At 41.0% G+C, this 16,211-nt stretch overlaps 2 protein-coding genes across 2 annotated transcripts in view; one reads left to right on the forward strand and one right to left on the reverse strand.

The window, feature by feature from the left end:
* Positions 1-605: 605 nt before the first annotated feature.
* Positions 606-14,289, reverse strand: alas2 (aminolevulinate, delta-, synthase 2). Its single transcript, XM_024375489.2, has 10 exons — positions 14,177-14,289; positions 10,122-10,486; positions 8,794-8,886; positions 7,828-8,050; positions 5,816-6,000; positions 5,255-5,434; positions 4,763-4,927; positions 2,731-2,999; positions 1,660-1,822; positions 606-1,239 (listed from the first exon to the last, which is right to left on the reverse strand). The coding sequence occupies exons 2-10, from the start codon at positions 10,462-10,464 to the stop codon at positions 1,076-1,078; spliced, it is 1,785 nt and encodes a 594-aa protein (XP_024231257.1). The 5' UTR covers positions 10,465-10,486; positions 14,177-14,289; the 3' UTR covers positions 606-1,075.
* Positions 14,290-14,926: 637 nt separating this feature from the next.
* LOC112215960 (N-terminal EF-hand calcium-binding protein 1) overlaps positions 14,927-16,211 on the forward strand; it is a 34,959-nt gene continuing 33,674 nt past the window's right edge. Inside the window, exon 1 of the mRNA XM_024375490.2 lies at positions 14,927-15,209. Coding sequence (XP_024231258.1) covers positions 15,090-15,209 — 120 coding nt within the window. The 5' untranslated portion in view covers positions 14,927-15,089. The remainder of the gene's footprint in view (positions 15,210-16,211) is intronic.

A 16,211-nucleotide genomic window follows, 5' to 3' on the forward strand; every position in this document is an offset into this window, starting at 1 on the left:
GACGGACAAATCTGAGTTTGGCGGATGCCAGGAGAACGCTACCTGTCCCAATGCATAGTGGAGGAGGAATAATGGTCTGGGGCTGTTTTTCATGGTTTGGGCTAGAACCCTTAGTTCCAGTTAAGGGAAATCTTAATGCTATAACATACAATGACATTCTAGACGATTCTGTGCTTCCAACTTTGTGGCAACAGTTTGGGGAAGGCCCTATCCTGTTTCAGCATGACAATGCCCCCATGCACAAAGCGAGGTCCATATGTGACTATTCTGTTACTTATATTGCTCCTGGTATTTAATAGAAAATGACGTGGAAACAATGGGTATCCCTTGGTGCTTACAAAGAACAATACTTACAAAGAACTTACAAAGAACAATACACAATATTGATACCTGGTACCATATATTACCATGTGGTGCTTGTTTGAAAGAATGCCAAAGGAACAAACAAGTAACGTAAATTATTGCTGTGCAATTACGTTTAGCTATTTTACTACATAACTAGTAAGATGGTAAACTATTTTCAAAAGATGCAACTACACACACTTTTTGTTTTATTTCAATTTATTTTTTTGTATTTTTGAATTCCTGTGTAATAAACCAATCGCTTCTACAGCAGTATTTTTATTTTTACATTCAATTTGTTACATTCAAGTTGAATAGTGATTCTATTTCATATTTTCAGTTTCAATGACATTTCAGTGAGACAACTCATGATTGTGGTCTTTCACTATTACGGGTGACCAAAGCACAAGACAATTGATACAGAAATCTATACAATCCAAAATATCACCTTGAGATTAAATTGTTATTTTAGAAAGTGCCCATGTGCAGGTTTTACGTTTTAAGTCACTATGTGAAAGGGGCACACATTTTAGTTCACGGAATTATGAATGTAATCTTAAATATTTTGGGGATAGCAAGTTACTTTAGAAACGATAAACACAGAAAATAAATATTGAATGAGATAAGATTAAAATGTGTAGTCTACATAATATGTACGTTGTTTGAATGAAACCTGGTATGAAATAAGAGCAATGATGTGATGATAATGATGTATAATGAATGGAGTTTTGTACTATGCGGACACAGTGATGTATTGAGGCTCCATGTTGCCAAAGTAGGATTTCTCCCACTCACTCATCAGGTCAAAGTGCAGTGGGCGATCACAGAAGGTGCAGGAGACAGTCGCCGGCCCGTTCAGAAGGAGCCCCGTTTCTTGCCACACCTCCACGAGCCTCTCTGTCAATCAAAGTGAAATGGGTGAAACACAAAGAAACTTGAGTCACGGCTAACACAGCTAGTAGTATTGGCTGGAGTATCTTATTTTAAGATTATTCAGAGGTTATTCAGGGATCACATTTTTATGAATACACTAAGGAAGGATACTATTGGTAGTTGAAGTTTTCTTTCTCCGGACCCCCTGATGTGTCAAATATGACCATTAACCATTAATGGGTTGAACACCACTGGATGTATTCACAAAGAGTCTCAGAGCTGATTTAGGATCAGTTTTGCCTTTTAGATCATAATGTATATGATTATACAGACAGGGGGGGAACTGATCCTAGATCATTACTCCTACTCGGAGATGCTTGAACACAGGCCAGTTCTACGGGAAACCCTGTCAGAGCAGTAGCAGCAGGTGGCTTGGTCACTCACCCACAAAGTACTCCATCATTGCAGGGTTGTGGTGAGGGGAGGGAGCCAGACGCAGCAGCTCCTCGCCTCGGGCTACTGTCGGGTAATTGATGGCCTGGACGTAGATGTTGTGTCGCTCCAGCAAGATGTCACACACCTTGGAGTTGAGCTCCGCGTTACCAACCTGAGAGATGACAATGCATGCACACACACATAAATACAGTCTATCACCTCGATAATGAACTTAGTGTATGTGCTCAAACAGGTTCCAAGTACATCCTTGCATCATTGCTCTATTGCCAACTTCTTATGGAATACAATAAGGGTTTGCAAGAGAGCATACAGTAAACAGACTGGCACTCAGGCTACAGAGGTAGTTTGAGTGGTCAAATATTTTGATAATAGATTACATGTTGTTTCTGGGGTAGGTATACCAGTAAGTCTTATACCTGTGGAATAACAAAGCTGGTATGATACAGTACCTCTTGCACACAGTAGTAATGACTAGGGCCTTTTTCTCCACTACCTGGCCTACTATGACATCTTCGACCTACAACTATACTCAAGGTGTCACTGCAGGCTTTTTCAGACACTTCCACAACCTTCTTACTCATTAGATAATTAACACATCAGACAATTAAGTCAGATAATTCATCTCTAGAAATGTTATATCCCTTTAGTCATGGAAATGACCCAGTTAAATGAGAGGTGCACAGACAATCCACATGCTTAGAAGCTTAATTTGTGGCAACTAGATAATTATTTGAGATGATTCAACTATCAAGATGTGATGATAAAAAAAATTAAAAAGTTTAACAGGTGTCAGTAGAAGGAACTATCTATGTCTTGGTGCAGGAGGACAAAACTACCAGAGAAACAAGAAGCTGAGAAAAGGGCAGGGCCCTAGTAATGACACAGTAACTCTCATAACTGGAGTGACATAGCTAGGGTATCCACTGCCCTTAATGCTGTAGTAGCAATAGAACATGTACTACAGTACCCATAATTCTCTGCTCAACATATCCAATCGTCTTCGTACTGTCTCCTTATCATCGCAAATGATGTAGTAGCAGTGTAAATCTCTTACAGTACCTTTATTGGGATGATGTGGCTGGGGCAGTTGACCACAGGCAGTCCCTTCTCTAGGAGCAGCTGTCTCATGTGTTTGACATTCCTCTGGTGGGCCCTGCGCAGCGCCTGGCCCTCGGAGCTCTTCAGGACTCTCACAGACTCCAGGGCCCCAGCCAGCACCATGGGGGGCAGCGAAGTAGTGAAGATGAAACCTGCAGCGAAGGAACGCACCGTGTCCACCAGGGAAGCGCTACTGGCAATGTAGCCCCCCACGCAGCCAAAGGCTTTACCTGCAGCAATGGCGAAGAAGAAGAAGAAGTAACAGAAAAAGAAGAAACAGAAGAAACAGAAGAAGAAATAATTATCAAATGGAATGATTTGTATACAGTGCCAGTCATAAGTTTGGACACGCCTACTCACACCTACTCTACTCTTTTACTATTTTCTACATTGTAGAATAATAGTGAATACATCAACACTATGAAATAACACATATGGAATCATGTAGTAACCGAAAGTGTTAAACAAATCAAAATATATTTTATATTTGAGATTCTTCAAAGTAGCCACCCTTTGCCTTGATGACAGCTTTGCACACTCTTGGCATTCTCTCATCCAGCTTCATGAGGTAGTCACCTGAAATGCATTTCAATTAACAGGTGTGCCTTGTTGAAAGTTCATTATTCTACACTGGGGAAAATAGTACAAATAAAGAAAAACCCTGGAATGAGTAGGTGTGTACACACTTTTCACTGGTACTGTATATACAATAAAAGGCATATACAATATCTATAACTTATAGATATATTATAACAAACACACCTCAAATCACAATGAACCATTATGCTTATTGGAGTTAGTGTACACTATTACTGGATGGAGCGATGGAGTATTCCTTGTTCAAATAGTGTTGATCAAGTTTGAATGTGACCCCAATGTGACCTAGCTAGATTGACAACCACATACTCTGAAATAAGTAGGGCTAAGACTAGATTTACTTAATACCACCTTGTCATCTAAGGTTGCCTTTATAAGCGCTGATCTGAAGTAATATTGAGTTCTAACTTCAAATGGTGACGGTTAGGATTGAAAGAAGGTAAGCTGACCTTAGATCTGTGCATAAGATGCAACTTTTCACAGAAACTGCTCCTAGAGAGACTTATCAGTATGACCAGACTGGGTGTGTGGGAGCACTTCCACAGCTGATATGTATATCCCCTGGCCTGCAGCCTCTGCCGTTCCCTCCGTTAGCCAACACCAGAGCATGATGAAAGTTGTTACTGCGATGTCAGCGATATAAATGTCAGTTTGTGCTTGATGACAGCAGGTAGCCTAGTGGTTAGAGCGTTGGGCTAGTAATTGAATGGTTGCTGGATCAAATCTTTGAGCTGACAAGGTAAAAATCTGTTGTTCTGCCCCTGAACAAGGCAGTAACCCACTGTTCCCCGGTAGGCTGTCATTGTAAATAAGAATTTGTTCTTAACTGACTTGCCTAGTTAAATAAAGGTTGAATTAAAAATGTATTTAATAAATGACCGGCGTTAAATGGGACCTCTTCCAGGGGAGACTCACTTGGCTCAATCAAATCTATCTCTGCTGTGAGGGGCATTTCCCTAGCTCTGAGACAAGCTAAGACAGACAGAGACTAAATGGTTATAGCCATGATGGAACCTGCTTCACTGCAAGTGTGTATAATTAAATTAGTTCATAAACACATATTACTACTTCAGTTTGTGGTAGCAAATCCAGGATTTTTTAGATCCTTGAAATAAAACAAATGAAATAAGTGGGAATCAACTGGTGTCCCTCGTTGGCCTAGTCAAGAACTGTCCTTGTTACAGCAGACACATCTGTTAATTTGAATGATTTACATTTTATTAAACCAGGTGATTACCATTGATATATTCATCTCTTTTTTAGGTGAGCCATGGGCAAGAGGAAGCACCAATAGTACAGAATAAAATGCAATACAACATGGTACAAAATACACTTATAAAAACAACAACAAATCCATAAAACACAGACACTCTTATCAAACCTGTTTATTTCTTACCCAAGGTTCCAGAGACAATGTCAATCTTGTGCATGATGTTGTCTCTCTCTCCCACACCGGCCCCATGGGCTCCATACAGGCCCACAGCATGGACCTCATCAACAAACGTCAAGGCCCCATAGCGATGGGCCACATCACATAGTTCCTCCAGGGGACATATAGCACCTGAGAGTGAGTGAGATGAAATAGGATGTACGACCTTTTACTGTAAATAACTGAGTGACCGTGGATATTATTACTGAGGCACTAAGCAATACAGAATTCTGAAATGTGTAGCACTCAAAATCAACACTGACGTGGATATTATGTTTTTAGAACTTAGTATATTAATATGAGAGGACGTAACATAAAATATTAGCAACAAATGAATAATACTGCTTGCTTATCACATGTTAAACCACCACAAACCCCTAGCAAAATATATGTTATGAAAGACAACCAAAGACGAACTAACATGCAACCTGACTGTGTAGCCCGTTTCGTGCCACTTACCATCCATGGAGTGCACGGTCTCAAAGGCCACGATTTTGGGTGTCTTGGGGTCGGAGCCACTCAGCAGTTCCTCCAGGTGTTGGCTGTCATTATGGCGGAAGATGAAGCGCTTGGCGCCGCTGTTCCTTATGCCCTGGATCATTGAAGCGTGGTTCCCCATGTCAGAGTATATCTCACAGCCTGTATTTCAAAGCAGAGAGCCCACAAGGCAGAATGAGCTTCGAACTCTATGTCTTCCAGAAGTGATAGAGTGTGTGCATTATAGTACAAAGAACGTATTTTGGAATATAGATTGGTGCCACTAATGTAACCACATTGCCCTTGAAAGCAATGCTGAAGTTCTGATTAGAATGAAATGCTATAAGTATTGACTATTCTTCTCATTGCTACCTCTCATCTAGCCTGGTCCCAGATCTGTTTTGCTATCTTGTCAGCTCCTATTGTCAATGTCACAAGTTAGCAAGATAGCACAAACAGATCCTGGATCATGCTACCTCTCATCCTCTGTCAATGTTTGACATTCAGCTGGGAGACCCGGGAGGGCCCTGGGTTTAGGCTAACCTGGCAGCATTTTGGCCAGGGTGAAGAGGGTGGAGTCGTTGGCCACGAAGCAGGATGAGAAGACCAAAGCTCCGTCTTTCTGGTGGAGCTGGGACAGTTCTTTCTCCAGCAGCACATGGAAGTTACTGGTGCCAGAGATGTTCCTGGTACCTCCGGCACCTGCGCCATGCCTCTTCAGGGCATCCCTGAGATAATACAAGAAGAATCACAGTCAAACATCACATCTTACCTCAGCTCCAACACATCAAAGAAGGTATGTTTTGAATATTTTGTTTTCTTCCCCATAACAATTATAAGGACAAATTGGTTTTAATTGTATAAATATACCAAATACCAAATAGCAGCGGGTACAATTATCATCAGAAAATGCAGTTCATGTGTAGTTAGCATTAAAACTTGCTGACAAATAGCAGCAGATACAATTTCATAATACATTTATATTTTCAGAGTTTTTTAGATAAACTAGTACAATTATTATTCCCCCATGTATCCAGAGAATTTACCAAATTAGGCATTAGTATCAACGATATGTGGAAGGAGTTCACTGGATTGACAACATACAATACAATATATTCTGCATATAAAGATAGCTTATGTTCCTGATCTGCAATAAGGGGACCTATGGTACTCTCATTAGAACGTATGGACTCTGCCAGTGGTTCTACGGCCATGGTTAAGAGAAGGGGAGACAGAGGACAGCCTCACCGGGTCCCTCTACTCAGGGGAAATTCTTGTGACCTTAAACCATTGGTAGAGACCATAGCTCTGGAAATGGTATAAATCGCTTTGACCCATTTGATGAAATTAGCAACCATATGAAATTTTTGCAAAACAGAGAATAGGAAATTCCATTCAACTCTGTTGAACGCCTTCTCAGCATCTAATGACAACAATATAGGAGGAGTCTTATGCTCATTTAAATGGTTGATAACATCAAACAGTCGTCTAACATTGTCCGGTGAATACCAGTTTTTTATAAATCCCATTTGATCGGGGTAAGCAAGGGTAATAGAGCCTCTACCTCTGGCTATCAATTTAGTTATCATTTCGGAATCAAAATTCAACAAACTTATCGGTCTGAAAGAAGAGCATTCTAATGAGCCCTTCCCACTTTTAACCAAGACACTGATAGAAGCTACTGGTATATTCATAGAATAAGGCAAAATTCCCTTAACACAAAAGTAATCTATCATGTAAATATAGGACAGGGTTCTGGCCAGAACTGCTTGTGAAATTCACCTGGGAAGCCGTCTGGGCCTGGGAATTTATTATTAGGCATAGATTTAATTGCTGCAAACACTTCCTCAAGGGTAAAAGGATAATTGAGAAACAGAGGCTCTGGTTAGGATAGTTTTGGGAGAGAACTGCTGTCTAAATAAGATTTTAATTCATGAGGTGAATAGTTGGATTGCAAAAATTGGGTCATAGGTGACTGAGTTATTCTGTAAGTTAATAGCATTAATCTTGCATTCGGATTTTTCCTTTTTCAATTGATAGGCAAGGAGCTTGGTTTATTACCATACTTGTAATGTTTTTGTCTAATGCAGAACATTTTTGTCATGAATACAGTGAATTTGTCCAATATTTAGTTTAGCCCTTGCTACGGTCAACTGCTTTGAACTTTATAATATAGTACTTGAACTTTCTTGAACATTCTAATATAGTATGAACATTGAACTGGTTGGTTTCTAGACGAAGCTTTTCTTCTGGGGGTAGCGTAAGAATATAATGTACTGCAGTATGATGAGCCATACATTTAAGCAGAATACCTAATTGAATATCTAAGGAATTGATTTGGTTGAATTTAGTCTTTGGTCTTTTTGCACTACATCATGGGCTCAATCTCTATTTGTCTTTCGGTGATTCCTTGCATCCTATTGCCTCCCCTTCTTCTCAACCATATTGGAAGAGAAGGTTCAAACTCCCTCCCCTTCTCCAATGCACTTTGAGGAGAGAGGATGTGAGGGATCAAGGAAAGATGAATTGAGAAAGAATCTTAATGTCTGGCTTACTGAATTCCGTTGAGGACCCGGGGGTGGCTACCCATGCCCAGGTAGTCGTTACTGCACCAGACAGACACCTGGGAGCCTTCCCGCCCGGCCATGGAGTAGTCTTCGGCAAAGGGAAAGACGTCAGCTCGCCGATTCACTGTCTTAAAGATGCGGTAGGTGTGGTCGTTCTTCTTCTCGGAGATCGTCCTGTCGAAGAAGCCATCGTAGTCGAAACTGGGGCCCACTGTAGGGGTTAAAAGTATAATAGTGTCAGCAAATTATTTTGTGAAAGACTTAAAATTATTCAAGAGACATTCATATAGTTTCTCAAGTTACATGTGATTCTAGATCCAATAACTTGTTTAATATGATGAAGAATGAATCATCATGTATCCATTGAATGCAAAGAAAATTGGGTCCCACTTTACATACCGGTAGTGATACCTGAATGTGGCAAATTCTTATTTACATTGACGGCCTACCTCAGCCAAACCCAGACGACACTGGGTCAATTGTACGCCGCCCTATGGGACTCCCAATCACAGCAAGATGTGATACAGCCTGGATTCAAACCATGGACTGTAGTGACACCTCTTGCACCAAAATGCAGTGCCTTAGACTGCTGCGCCACTCGGGAGCCCATTTACAAATCAACTCAAATTGCTTGCGTTTAAACCTCATTTCGCTGTGCATAATTACTGCACGAGATTACGCAATTGTAAGTAGGCCTATACTTGGTAATCCTTTCCCTTTAAAAGCTGTGCAAACAGATAAGTTGTATGTAATGCAACTTGTGTAAATGTATTTACACAGTACCTGCCAATGCAATAATCATTAAACTGGTATCAAATGACCACTTAATATAACGTGTGACTGAAAACAGTTCTGTTATGCACTGTATCATGTCAATGTAATTTCTTGTAGAACTACAGTGCAACTTTTCCTCTGATTGAGTCAATGCAAACGAGTCACACTGGTCTGATTCACCTATATTGTCCTTCAGGAGGTGGGACACTCTGGGGGTTTGGACCTTCGGCATGACGGAGTCCTCGAGTTCCTTCAAAAGAGATCTTTTCATACCTGTGACAGAGAGCAGGGGTATAACAGTCTGTACTATACTGTAAAGTATTTCTCATTTATGCTATGCTCGTCCATTTTTACCCCAGGTTGTTTCTTTGTCTTCAGTGATGCTGGTTTTGATATTTTTTTGTGGCAACTGTACATTTTTTCAGTGTTTAGAACTTGGACTTGTTGTTTGTGTCTATCAAAGTGTGTCTGCTGTGTTTGCACTGGTGTTTGTGTGTCCATTGAGCAAGTTTTGGAAGCTAAACTCCTAGGTATAACAGTAGATGGTCAATTATCATGGTCAAGTCATATTGACAAGGTTATTGTGAAGATGGGGAAGGGTATGTCTGTTATAAAAATATCTTTTTTTTTTACACCATTTTTTTTACTGTCCGGTAATAGGGTCAAGTGCAGCATAGAAATATCTAGCAAAGCTGCAGCTGGCTCAACACAGAGCAGCACACCTTGTCCTTAACTGCACACACAGAACTAACATCAACAACATGCATGCCAGTCTTTCCTGTTTGAGGGTTGATGAGAGATTTTTATGTTTTTATTTATAACCTTTATTTATCTAGGCAAGTCAGTTAAGAACAAATTCTTATTCTTGTCAAATTCTTATTTACAATGACGGCCTACAGATGAAGTGAGACAGGTTTAGACCAGGTTAGATGAGGTGAGACAGGTTTAGACCAGGTTAGCTGAGGTGAGACAGGTTTAGACCAGGTTAGGTGAGACAGGTATAGACCAGGTTAGGTGAGGTGAGACAGGTTTAGACCAGGTTAGGTGAGGTGAGACAGGTTTAGACCAGGTTAGGTGAGGTGAGACAGGTTTAGACCAGGTTAGATGAGGTGAGACAAGAGGTAAGACAGGCCTTGACTATTTGAGACACAACCTTTTGCTTTCAACGTAACTCTTGAAGTATTAATCTGAGTTAACTGCTTTAAATGAACTTCTTTAAAAAACATATCATGGAACGGCAGGGAACGTGAGGAGACAAACACACAGACACACTCTAACACACTATTTTATTTTGTTGTTGTATTGTTTGTATTATTTTTTAGTTGTATAGTTTGTATATCATTGTATTTTAATTGTGTGTGTCTGCCCTTGTCTATCAGTGTATCAGTGTTTTGTTATTTGTCATGTTTTGTGTTTTTTTTGTGGACCCCATGAACAGTAGCTGCAGCTTCTGCAAAAGCCAATGAGGATCCAAATAAACAAATAAACTACCATTGTGTTGTCTTTACCTGGGTTAGACTCCGTCGGGACGTCCTCCTGAACCTCAGGACTCGCTCTTACCATGCCAATCTGATTGGAGACAAAGGGACATCCCTTGGACATGGAGACAGCCACCTGGGTTGCTGATTGGGCAAAATGACGCTTTGAGTCCACACTCAGGGGCAGGATGCCTGCTGACTGGGTAGAATGGATGGTTGTCTTCCTCTCCTTGGGGATTGAGGCACAAACAGTGATCTGGCGGGCGATCATGGGGCATCGGTCGGCCATAGAGAGGAGGGCGGCCCCAGTTTTCAGCAAAACAGGCTTGGGGGCCGACTTCAGGAAGGGGCAGTGGTGAAGGAAAGCGGCCATGGCTCTTGAAGCAGTTTTGAATCTGGATCAACACATGAGACATAGGACATAAGACCTTTAAAACATAAAATTCTGACACAGTAAATGACATTTTAATGGCATCGGACCGAGGCTCTGCATCTGTCCTCGTGCTCCTAGACCTTAGTGCCGCTTTTGATACCATCGATCACCACATTCTTTTGGAGAGATTGGAAACCCAAATTGGCCTACACGGACAAGTTCTGGCCTGGTTTAGATCTTATCTGTCGGAAAGATATCAGTTTGTCTCTGTGAATGGTTTGTCCTCTGACAAATCAACTGTAAATTTCGGTGTTCCTCAAGGTTCCGTTTTAGGACCACTATTGTTCTCACTATATATTTTACCTCTTGGGGATGTTATTCGAAAACATAATGTAAACTTTCACTGCTATGCGGATGACACACAGCTGTACATTTCAATGAAACATGGTGAAGCCCCAAAATTGCCCTCGCTAGAAGCATGTGTTTCAGACATAAGGAAGTGGATGGCTGCAAACTTTCTACTATTAAACTCGGACAAAACAGAGATGCTTGTTCTAGGTCCCAAGAAACAAAGAGATATTCTGTTGAATCTGACAATTAATCTTAATGGTTGTACAGTCGTCTCAAATAAAACTGTGAAGGACCTCGGCGTTACTCTGGACCCTGATCTCTCTTTTGAAGAACATATCAAGACCATTTCAAGGACATCTTTTTTCCATCTACGTAACATTGCAAAAATCAGAAACTTTCTGTCCAAAAATGATGCAGAAAAATTAATCCATGCTTTTGTCACTTCTAGGTTAGACTACTGCAATGCTCTATTTTCCGGCTACCCGGATAAAGCACTAAATAAACTTCAGTTAGTGCTAAATACGGCTGCTAGAATCCTGACTAGAACCAAAAAATTTGATCATATTACTCCAGTGCTAGCCTCTCTACACTGGCTTCCTGTCAAAGCAAGGGCTGATTTCAAGGTTTTACTGCTAACCTACAAAGCATTACATGGGCTTGCTCCTACCTATCTCTCTGATTTGGTCCTGCCGTACATACCTACACGTACGCTACGGTCACAAGACGCAGGCCTCCTAATTGTCCCTAGAATTTCTAAGCAAACAGCTGGAGGCAGGGCTTTCTCCTATAGAGCTCCATTTTTATGGAACGGTCTGCCTACCCATGTCAGAGACGCAAACTCGGTCTCAACCTTTAAGTCTTTACTGAAGACTCATCTCTTCAGTGGGTCATATGATTGAGTGTAGTCTGGCCCAGGAGTGGGAAGGTGAACGGAAAGGCTCTGGAGCAACGAACCGCCCTTGCTGTCTCTGCCTGGCCGGTTCCCCTCTTTCCACTGGGATTCTCTGCCTCTAACCCTATTACAGGGGCTGGGTCACTGGCTTACTGGGGCTCTCTCATGCCGTCCCTGGAGGGGGTGCGTCACCTGAGTGGGTTGATTCACTGTTGTGGTCATCCTGTCTGGGTTGGCGCCCCCCTTGGGTTGTGCCGTGGCGGAGATCTTTGTGGGCTATACTCAGCCTTGTCTCAGGATGGTAAGTTGGTGGTTGAAGATATCCCTCTAGTGGTGTGGGGGCTGTGCTTTGGCAAAGTGGGTGGGGGTTATATCCTTCCTGTTTGGCCCTGTCCGGGGTGACCTCGGATGGGGCCACAGTGTCTCCTGACCCCTCCTGTCTCAGCCTCCAGTATTTATGCTGCAGTAGTTTATGTGTCGGGGCTGGGGTCAGTTTGTTATATCTGGAGTACTTCTCCTGTCCTATTCGGTGTCCTGTGTGAATCTAAGTGTGCGTTCTCTAATTCTCTCCTTCTCTCTTTCTTTCTCTCTCTCGGAGGACCTGAGCCCTAGGACCTGAGCTCCAGGACTACCTGACATGATGACTCCTTGCTGTCCCCAGTCCACCTGGCCATGCTGCTGTTCCAGTTTCAACTGACCTGAGCCCTAGGACCATGCCCCAGGACTACCTGACATGATGACTCCTTGCTGTCCCCAGTCCACCTGGCCATGCTGCTGCTCCAGTTTCAACTTCCACCTGACTGTTCTGCCTTATTATTATTCGACCATGCTGGTCATTTATGAACATTTGAACATCTTGGCCATGTTCTGTTATAATCTCCACCCGGCACAGCCAGAAGAGGACTGGCCACCCCACATAGCCTGGTTCCTCTCTAGGTTTCTTCCTAGGTTTTGGCCTTTCTAGGGAGTTTTTCCTAGCCACCGTGCTTCTACACCTGCATTGCTTGCTGTTTGGGGTTTTAGGCTGGGTTTCTGTACAGCACTTTGAGATATCAGCTGATGTACGAAGGGCTATATAAATAAATTTGATTTGATTTGATTTGATTTGACACTTTGTTATAGTTGTAGTATCTATGCTAAATGCTATTTACACTAGTTTAGACCTACAGTACTTTTCAACAGGCTTAGGTAAGTTTAAAGTCACTGTAGGCTAATGTACAATAGTCCTGAAGTAGCCTATGTAATGCTATTGCCACCATCTTCCAGAATCTTTCATAACCTAACATTTTAAAGGGGAAATTAAAACGGACTGTATACTATGTATACTATGTTCAAGAGAGAGGGGAACACACTTTGAATCAAACTTTCAGCAATATAAGGTTTTAGTGATTTGAAATTGTTTCCGAAATGTGTGAACAGTGTGGCCCATTATTTACGTTTGAAGAAAATAAAGAGAGTTGATGGAATAGGTGCGCCTGCGGGCGCGGCTTATCTTGTCTATGCAGGCGCGCTTTTCATGCTCTGCAAGGTGCTGAAGCAAGATTCCGACAAAAAGACGTCATTGCGCAGGGACTGTGGACGATTATTAGTGAGCGTCAGTGTATTTAAAAATCGAATATCATGAGAAGACGTGGATGTCTTTTCGTTTTTGATGACAAAACACAGACATATTTGGCCTATACTATTTCTGTCACAGTGACCAAACTAGTTTCTAAATCCTAATTAATAAAAAGTCCAAGCCAGCCATTTCGGATTATAATAATAAGAATAAGAATAATGGTTTCCGCACTCATTGTTTTAATGGTTGTTTTGTTTGGAACTAACCAATCCTTGTCTTGATCGAGCATTTCATGTAAAGAATAGAGGACCCCTATGGCTACTCAGCTGGTCTGCGGTTAGGGGATAAGAAGACAATTCTCAGGATCTGTAGTTTCTTCTTGTGGTATGAGGTTATCTGACCTCCAAGTTAGTCTATCTAGATCCACAGCAGCTGAGCATTATGAGTCCGTTATTCGGTCAAACGTCCCAGGGAACTAAACCATTGACCCTAATGCTTGAGGAGTAACGACCAAACACAGTTTACATTTATTCACATTCAAGTGACACGCTATGTGCATTCCTGTAGTCCATCTATGGTTTTAGGGTTATCTTCTTTATGTATTGTTTATAGCTTTCTTTATATCTTTGTTGTTGTTGTTTTTGTTTTGCAATTAGAGATGATACAATGAGGAGCACGACATAAAATGTATTTGGCTGTTATATATTATTTAGATAACAGTCAAAACTCTTATCTTAACATTCCTGAACTTGAAATGTAGGCTAGCTGTCAATGACCATATAGACACACAGCCTGCCTACTTATGGGTTCCTTTAGTGCAAAATTGCCTAATTTGCAGTATCATACGCAATAATATAATGCTAGCTAAATTGCATAGGGCCAAACAAATAGAAAAATTCTGAACATCTTACCTGTTGACCTGCACTGAGGACGAACTTCAAAACAGTAATAGACAGAGATGCATCTGTCGTCAAAAGTTCGGGGCAGTGACGTTGTCAGCATTATGCAATATTCTTCGAAAATTATTCTTGTTCACACCCATACGTTGTCACGTAGGGGGCCAGGCTGGGGACTGGGAGCAACCAAGTTGTAAAAAGTCATGATGCATTTGAGGATAGGCTAGCCCAAATGCTTTTTTGTCTAATTGCTGCGGTTTGTGATGTAATTAATAAAAGTGTAATTACTGTTAAATATGGGCATACAAAAACAAACACTTCTGTGCAATTTATATTTAACCTTAACCTTAATATACTGTATGAATAATATACAGCTTCAGACCAGCCTATAGTGGTATCCGAATGTTACATTTGTGTTGAACATTTTGTCATACCAACGACACAAAGTGCTCTATATATTTCAGCTCTCTCTCTCTCTCTCTCTCTCTCTCTCTCTCTCTCTCTCTATCACTCACACACATCAGTATCATACAATTAAATATAACACTTTTATGTAATTATATAGATGTGGTAATATAATGTATTTCTACGATCATCATAACCAAAAGCTCTCGTTAATTAGACAGGTTGGGTGGCATGGCCTTAAAAACTGTAAGCTACACAAGAGCTCGCCGGCAGATGGTGCATTCTACATATCTTTTCATCAATAGCAATTCGCTCGTGACAGTGGAAAGGCGGGGCCGGAGTTTCTTATGTTGTCAAATCAAATTGATGTGCAAACTGGAGAGCAGCCTCCTCGAACAGAAAGCGAGGCGGTAGCCTATCGTCATATGAGCAGCATCAGAGGATAGACCACGGACATCATAACCAGGACCAAGGATTGTCATTCATTCAGAGTTAATACATTGCATCCAAAAATATTTTCAAGATGCTGGCATGCACAGAAATGATCACCATATGTCTTCAGTCTGCGAAACATGACCACCACAGGAAACAGCAGCAGCTCCAGCAGAAGAACCAAAATCAAGGAATCTCTATCTTTCAAGATGTAAGTATCCCAGTCTGCATCCATCGTCAATATAAAAAAATGGAAGCGTTTTTACTGAGTATGTCGCATCATTTGACATAATTTGTTATCATGTGGTCAAAGTGCATAATGTGGTCATTATGCACTTTGATATTATACGCCAGGCAGCTGTCAAAGCGTTCAAAGATGCTCCAGGTCGACATATTCAAGTAGTCTATTTTAATCTAGGGCTACCTTTAATCTGTTGAACCAAAAAAAAAGACATTAGACATTATATCAAATAATGCAATAATGATTTTAAATTGCCTTTATTGCACTCTTGCATGTTATTATATGATAACAAGGTGAGGGGTGTTTAAAGATCATTAGTGTGTGAAAATCATCTGATGTTAACAATACCACGAAATCTCACATCTAATTAACACATCTGCTCGATGTGTTATTTATGACCCATAACAAAAAACGGCTATAGGCTCTGTTATGTATATATATAGCATATCATTTTGCCTACCGTTGGATCTCACATGGTCATAAGGGTCATGACATTGGTGGTAGAATGAATGAATGGATGATCAAAGGAATACATTAAATAATGAATGAATAAAATATTAGCCAATTCACTAATTCAAGATCATCGTTGACAGAATGTTTTTTTTCTTTGTTTAGTTTTCCTTTTTGTCGTTTAAAAAAAAAAGAAATGTATGTGATATGTTTTTATAGTAGATCACAGGAATGAGGAGGACTATGGAAACCTTGCATGTCTGAAGTGTTGGTATTTTACTACCATTAACTTGTCCTAGATTGACAATGGTCTGTTGAGGCATCTTGCCCAGACTTTTGCTTGGATTGGTCATGCTTGCCCCAGCATTATAAAAATGCTCATTATTAATGTTACTAATGATCTAAATGAGTCGCCTGTTCTGATAGGCCTGTAGCAAGAATTATTGGTCATGAATCATGTACATAATAGCCAGCCTACAGTACACCATTGCCCTCATGTCCCTTTTCCGCAGTAAAACCAGC

This window comes from Oncorhynchus tshawytscha, linkage group LG16 (genome assembly GCF_018296145.1).
Source record: "Oncorhynchus tshawytscha isolate Ot180627B linkage group LG16, Otsh_v2.0, whole genome shotgun sequence".
Classification (NCBI taxonomy): Eukaryota; Metazoa; Chordata; class Actinopteri; order Salmoniformes; family Salmonidae; genus Oncorhynchus; species Oncorhynchus tshawytscha.